The 7,338-nt window shown below is 36.6% G+C and overlaps 1 protein-coding gene across 1 annotated transcript; it reads right to left on the bottom strand.

Annotated features, from left to right (window-relative positions):
- Nucleotides 1-2,811: 2,811 nt before the first annotated feature.
- On the bottom strand, nt 2,812-6,822 carry LOC113580845 (serine protease 1-like). The gene is made up of 5 exons (XM_027015666.3): nt 6,769-6,822; nt 6,303-6,456; nt 5,787-6,046; nt 3,987-4,123; nt 2,812-3,624 (listed from the first exon to the last, which is right to left on the bottom strand). Exons 1-5 carry the CDS (start codon nt 6,803-6,805, stop codon nt 3,475-3,477), a joined length of 738 nt encoding a protein of 245 aa, XP_026871467.2. The 5' UTR covers nt 6,806-6,822; the 3' UTR covers nt 2,812-3,474.
- Nucleotides 6,823-7,338: the final 516 nt, after the last annotated feature.

Below are 7,338 nucleotides of genomic sequence, written 5' to 3'. Positions count from 1 at the left end.
AAACTGGCTTTACATATGCGACTGTTGCGACCGCCCACCCCAGTCATCGGGCTACTGGTGTCCCGACATCACATTTTACTTGTCCCAGGCACTTGAGAAATCATTATTGTTGAACCATGTATGTGTATGACCTACCAATATTTGTGGCAATCGTGGCAATTTGTAGCAATCGTTATGAAAACTTTGATTGAAATGTCTCTATGAATCCAAAGGTTAATAATGAAACTTAAGCACTATGATTTTGAATTGGTCTACACCCCAGGAAAATTAATTGTTCTTGCAGATGCCCTACAGCAACACAAGATTAGCAACACAATGAGAATTCCACTGAAATAGATGTGAACCTGCATGTGAACAATAATAAGTGAAACTGTTCTAGTGTCGGATATGAAACCCAAACTGATTGCAAGTGAAACGTCCAAAGACAACATCCTACAACAGATCATAATTTATATGTCATGTCAGCAGTTTTACAACATTAGAGCTAAGCTGTTATAGTATGTTGTCTTTTGCAGTTTTTTATGAGAAGATCTACACACAGTGAAAGTGCCTGATAGACTGACCCTTTAAAAGATAAAGGCTTGAAACAGGACAATTACCAAGAAATGTTTGTTTTGTATTGAAAGTGTTTGTTTTTAAAAAAAAGAAGCCGCAGAGTTTAGAAATGTTTTGTGTATCATTTGTTATAATGTGCTTTGTTAGCCTTCGTTTCTGTCTGCAAATAAGGGGGATGTTGTAGCTTTGAATAAGAATAGAATCTGTTAAAAACCTATGGGGAACTGTGTTCAGTAATAAATGAACAAGTTATATTTCCTGCCCCCCACCCAAATAGGCATGCATTTTTAGTTTAAATCGTCAGTTTCTTGTTAGTCATGTTATTCGACCGTGCCACCGTGTCTCAAAATTCACCATTTACTGAGACACTAGAACCTGGTACAGGTACTGCTATTGTACAACAGACCTGAAACCCGAACCCCATTTTGAGACTGAAAGATTTCACGTTTGGTCTGACACCTTTACCAATCGCACTGCGCTGCATAATCTTGATCAGTTTGTGTCATGCTATGAGGCAGAGGATCTCTGTGTCAGAGAAAGTTGCTGAAGACTATGTAACTTCAACATAAAAGTAAAGTAATTACATAATTTTATGTCTGATAGAATTGTCCAAAATGAAATCACGTTGACATGCAAGTGAAAATTCTATTAAACTAGGAAAGGATGAGTGATGAGCAAATGTGACTAAAACCACTTCAGCATTAAACAATTTGACATGTAGGGTAGGTGTTAATGGATGGCTTGTTCTTTTTCCTATTCTCCTGGAGGGCTTAGACCCCCATTCCTATATCTCTATTGACGCCTCTGTCTATGATTGCTCTGCACTGCTTTATTAAAATCTCAACCAGTTTGTGTTGCGCTGTGTATGAGACAGAATATCTTTGTGTCAGAGAATGTTCTAGAAGCCTAACTTTAATATAAAAGTAAAGAAAATACGTAATATGAATGTCTATTACAATTGTACGAAAGAAAATTGACATAAGGACCCAGATGATTGATGAACATATGCTAATGTAACCTTCCCTAACAAGCAAACTAAAAACACTTTTGCATTAAACAATGCAGCATTTAGGGAAGGTGTTAATAGATGGTTCTTTTCATTTTTGCAATTCTCCTGGGGGGCTTAGGCCCCCATTCATATATTTGTAGTGACAACCCTGTTGCTATATTACAAGATCCTTGAAGCAGATTGCCTGTTTAATGCAGACGCCAGACAAATCAGGCAGAACACAGCCAAAACCCCATGATACGATAAACTGCAGTGCGCAGTGCATGTGAAGAGGAACTAAAACAGATAAAACTTCCAACGTAAATTTTTATTATGATCCAACTTGTGTCACTTTCGGAACAGAGGAGTGAGTCGTGCGTAGGTAGAAAAAACTCTCTGACTTTAATGCAGAACAAGGAAGAAGTATAAAATCCAAAAACAACAAGGAAAATGGGCCAGAGGTGAGAGTCATAACTTTAAAAGCAGAATATCAGGCAAGCATACAAAAGGGCTAGACAAACAGACGGCATATGCAGAAACAGGCTAAACAGGTTGGTACACTGGCAACGATGTCAAAAAAGGGATTAGAAATGCTGAGCAAAGATGCCTTGAGACTTCACAAAGAATGCAACCGGGGGATGTAATATATATACAGGTAAATGGGGAACAGGTGTATATGGTGTACATGGGGTTTGACTTGTCACTGACTGAAATTGTTAAAATGCACATGTCTACTTGTCATTCTGTCATTAGTAGAAATTAAACGTACACACACACACACACACACACACACACACTCCATGTCACATTTTTTACTTAATTATTGGTGTAATCACAGATTATCTTCAAACAGTGATAACACAATAAGGTAAAAGGCTACCAGGATACATCTATCAAACTAACACAACTCAAATGAACAGTTATTAACAGTGGTAATATAATGTGAAATTTTTTTTTGGTGTAAATAAATAACAGAAAACTCATCTGTTTGCATAACAGGCTGAGAATGGTGTACAACGATTATTAACACTTTTGATGAAAACTGAAGCTGCACTGATGTTGAATAAAAATGTAACATATGTAACATAACCAATTGTAACGATCTTTTTTTGTTGATAGCAGTAACAATAAGGTGAAATGCTTTCAAAAATATAATTTGTCTGTGCAATAGTACAGTTCTGATTACTGCAGCATCAGGCAAGTGGAACTTTTCTTTCTCTGCTAATCTATATCTTAAGTTTAACTACCTGTAATTATCTCTGCTTAGCATAAGATGAAAAGAGCATTGGACATAGAGGAAATTACCAGAACATTTGCAAAGTCCAAGGCCTATAGAGTGAAAACAGAAGTTACACTCATAAAAGTTTACATGGTAAAATACTCTTAAGTTTAGGGCTATGATTTGACAAATAAAATATTGTTAAGTTATAAAAGTATTGGTTTCAAATGGAATTAGTATAGCATAGGAGGTTGCAGGAATGGAAAGGTGGATTGTGTGCAGAGTTTGGATTGTGTGCAGGGTTCTGAAAATTTCAGAAGAAAATTTGATGTTGCATTAATGGAAGATCAACAAGATAGAGTGTTTGTTTCCACGTGTTGTTTCCATATGGGTATATTTTCACCCACTCACATTAGTACAATATGACAGAGTTTACTAGTGGCTGGAAACTGACAATGACTAAATATAGGATAAAAAGTTTATGTATAGTTACTCCAATTCAAGTGTCAAGACAGAATGAAGTTTATTTATTTATTTATTAGGTGCAAAATTTATAAAATGTATGTATGCATTAGATTTTTATTACATTCTGTTAAATTCTTTAACTCTGATAATGTTATATTATAAGAACCTCAAAGATGATTGTGTAAATTCAGAGAAGTATTGTTGTTATGGAGGATTCAGACTGGTGTCTCTCTGGTTGCCTAGAGGCCTAGTAACTTTTAAGAATGTCATAGATCCAAGGCAGTAAAGCACAGACTTTAGTGTAGACACCAGGGAAATCAGGCTGGGCACAGCCATAACCCCATGATACGATACCCTGCAGTTCACCATTACACACCAGAGGACCACCAGAGTCACCCTGAGAGAGAGAGAGAGAGAGAGAGAGAGAGAGAGAGAGAGAGAGAGAGAGAGAGAGAGAGATAGATAGATAGATAGATAGATAGACATGAATTAATGTTACATTCATGACTTTTAGTGGATTAAGCTGCATATACATTGGTCACGTTACATGGTGTAAACAGATGCATTACCATTATCATACAATGATAAAACAATAATTAAAAATTATTTAAATGTGAAACTATTTAATTCAATTAATTATATTCATTATGTAATGTTTAAATTTGAAATTAAAATAAATTCTAAGTTATGTTTGCATGTACATTGTAGACACATACAAATATACCCTGAATCATTTATGTATTGAAATACATGGGATACCTGACAAGAATCCTTGCCTCCCTCCAGATATCCAGCACAGACCATATTATTTGAGATCTTGCCTGGGTAGGAGTTCTCACAGACCTCATGGGAGAGAATGGGCACGTCTACACACTGGAGGTTAAATGGGTTGAACACTTAAAGAGAGGAAGAGAGGAAATGTTTATATAAAGGTGGAATGTGCTTAAGGCTTAATATTTTTAATGACTCAATACTGTGAGTTAACATTAAAAGTGCTTTACTAGTATGGAAAGAACTATTACATGCAAAGGGGCTGAAGTTCTTCCTGAACAAGTAGCTGTGTAAAAGTGATCTGTATAGGCCTAGGCTACAGCTTGAGTGGCAGAGTTTAGATAACTAATCGAATAGATAAATCTTTATCGCTTAGAACTAAGAGGGCTAAGTAAACTAATACATTGTGTCAACCACCTTCAGAGGAATATATGCCTATGTAATGGTAAATTGCATCAAATTCCCTTGCAGCTAATAATGTTATCTAGCTAACTATCGCAGGCATAGATGTAATTTACGCTAGAGATATGTCCTCACCACATTTTGGAATGGCTGATTTTACACTTGAAAGTGTACTCTACAAGCAGTCTTTCCCTCATTTATTATATAATAATTTTAATCAAATTGTTTTAGTAAAAAAAACAAAACAAAACAAAACAAAAAAATGAAACCTACTATGTTCCTATAACAGAATAAGAAAACACCAGTGCTTATATAGATATTAAACGTGGCATAACCGACTTTTCTTATAACAAAACAAATTAATTTTAATTAAAATCATTCTAAGTAGGAACAAAATGTACTTTAAATCATAATGCTGATGTCTCTTGTATTGTTCAACAACGACAGGCTTGACAAATGTGGCCAAATACCACTGATTTCATTTGTTTGATTTGAATGTGAATTTGAGGGGCAGCTGAACTGAAGGCATCACTCGGTCCGCATTCTTGTGCCCAGCACTTTTCAAAGCAGAGTTTCGCTTATGAAAACTGTTAGTGACTGATAAGCTAATGGGTGCTCATTACAAAAAATATTGCACAGTGAAAACACTCCTCTATTTTCAGCAGCAAACTGTTATGAATTGAATTCTAAGTGTTCATAGGTTTAAGCTAAACTTCGGAGTGTACAACACCACATTTCAGGGTACAATTCTAACACCATCACATCTCCAGACCGTGGAGTTTGATGCCTTCTCTGGCCAAAGCCACTGCTAGAGACAATAATTTTCTCTGTGAAAAAAAGTTAAATGTAATGTCACAAGAATTTGCCAAGTAAAATAATTCAATTCTTTGCCAGGGAGATCAACCCTTTCCTGATGCTTATCATTCATCTAGACTTCTGCTAGCACACCCACCCAGAGATAATAGGTACCACTTTTGCCAAAAACTTGTTAAATACTGACATATTATTAATAAACATCATTCCTTAAGCGAAGTCATGACAAGTTTGGTAATGCTAGAAGCCCACTGTACACCTTAGATTTTAGAGGTGGGCTTTAGGTGCATGGGCGAAAATGGAAGGTGGACCCAAAGAGTAAAACATAAAATCGATCCAGTATTGTGTTCGCCTACAGAACCCCTAGAGGTGGTGTTTATTGCCTCTTGATTAATGCCCCTTTAACCCACAGGATATGAAAGTTGCCATTTGGATGGTGGAAGAAAATCATTCAAAACAGAAACATGACTCTGAATTGAAGTGTAGATGAATCAAGAATACCATGTAAGAAATAAAAAGTCATTTGATTGCAAAGACCTGTAAAGGTTTTGAACTCAACACACTTCTACTTACCTGAATCTGAATAGATGTTGCCCCAGCCCGACACCACGCACATGTCCCCAGGAGTAGGGCATGCCTTAGGCAGAGCAATAGGCTTCACAAACTCATTTATGGTCACAGGGTGAGACAGCTTCATCAGCATGATGTCAAAGTCTAATGTCTGGTAGTCATAACTTTGGTGCCAGTAGATGGCATCCACAGTCATGTATTGCTCTGTGCCCTCATACATCCAGATATGGTGCTCACCCAGGATAACAATTTGGGCATAGGGGCTAAGAGATAGAAATAAATCTTTATTCAGTTTTAACATTTGTCAAACTTCATTAACAGCTATTAAAATTACATGTAATTTGGCGATATAGTATACAACAGTTACTAAAGCGCAAGACCGAAGTAGACATTAACATAATTTCAGCATAATAAATGACTAAATAAATAAATAATAAAATAATAAATGTTGGTGGCACCCTGATTCTAGCAATATGGGTTCAACAAAGAAGTGTTGGGTAAGATATTTGCAATACTAACTCAATCCAGCAGTGGGCAGCAGAAATGACCCATTGATCATTGATGAGGGAGCCGCCACAGTAATGATATCCAATGTTCAAAGAAGTTTGCCAAGGCTGAGAGTGAGCCCTACACTCATAACCACCAACTATCTTATCATTCAGAGGTGCTGCAGCTGTAGTATATACCCGCACACACACACACACACACACACACACACACACATACACACACACACACACACACACACACACACACACACACACACACACACACACACACACACACACAAACACGCACAGAGAGAGAGAGAGAAATATTAAATAATGTCATCACAATGACTAGCCCCATACTACAAAGTGTAATGCAGTCAAGCATTCACTGATCTACAACCTGTTTTGTTTCAAAATACCGTAAGTTTTGTCAGTGCAAAGCTATTTATATACACTGAAATATATCATTGTAGCTTTATCTACATTTTTCTTACCTGCTGCACCCAGAAGTGCTAACAATAAGATCATCATGCTGCCTACTCTGTTCATCTGACTGGACACAGACCCTTAAGGTGTGCTCCATTTATAGTAGTGAGAACATTCTCTCTCTCTCTCTCTCTCTCTCTCTCTCTCTCTCTCTCTCTTCCCCCTCTGACTATTTCTCTTTTTACACACACACACACACACACACACACACACACACACACACACACACACACACCAGCATTCCTGTGTAAGCTCTTAGATAGATAAATAGATAGATAACCCTAAATACAAATTACAGTGGGGCATATATATATATATATATATATATATATATATATATTGAGATCTAACAAAAAATGAACTGTTGCAGCGCTATCTTAATTAGTAATCCTACAGTTTGAAATTCTTGTCCAGCCAGCACACAGATCCATCTTTGCAGAATAAATGACAGCTGTAGTTAAGCATATAAAGTCAGTGTGTCTATTTTTCATTACCATCAAAGCTTTATCCTTAATTCTACAAAGTATTTACCACAGATGCTCAACTCTCAGCCTTGATATCAGTTTTTAGAAGATAAT

Source organism: Electrophorus electricus, chromosome 14 (assembly GCF_041902795.1).
Source record: "Electrophorus electricus isolate QZ-2024a chromosome 14, ASM4190279v1, whole genome shotgun sequence".
In the NCBI taxonomy this organism is placed as follows: domain Eukaryota; kingdom Metazoa; phylum Chordata; class Actinopteri; order Gymnotiformes; family Gymnotidae; genus Electrophorus; species Electrophorus electricus.
The sequence above is the reverse complement of the archived record's forward strand: the minus strand, read 5'-3'. Positions and strand labels throughout refer to the sequence as shown.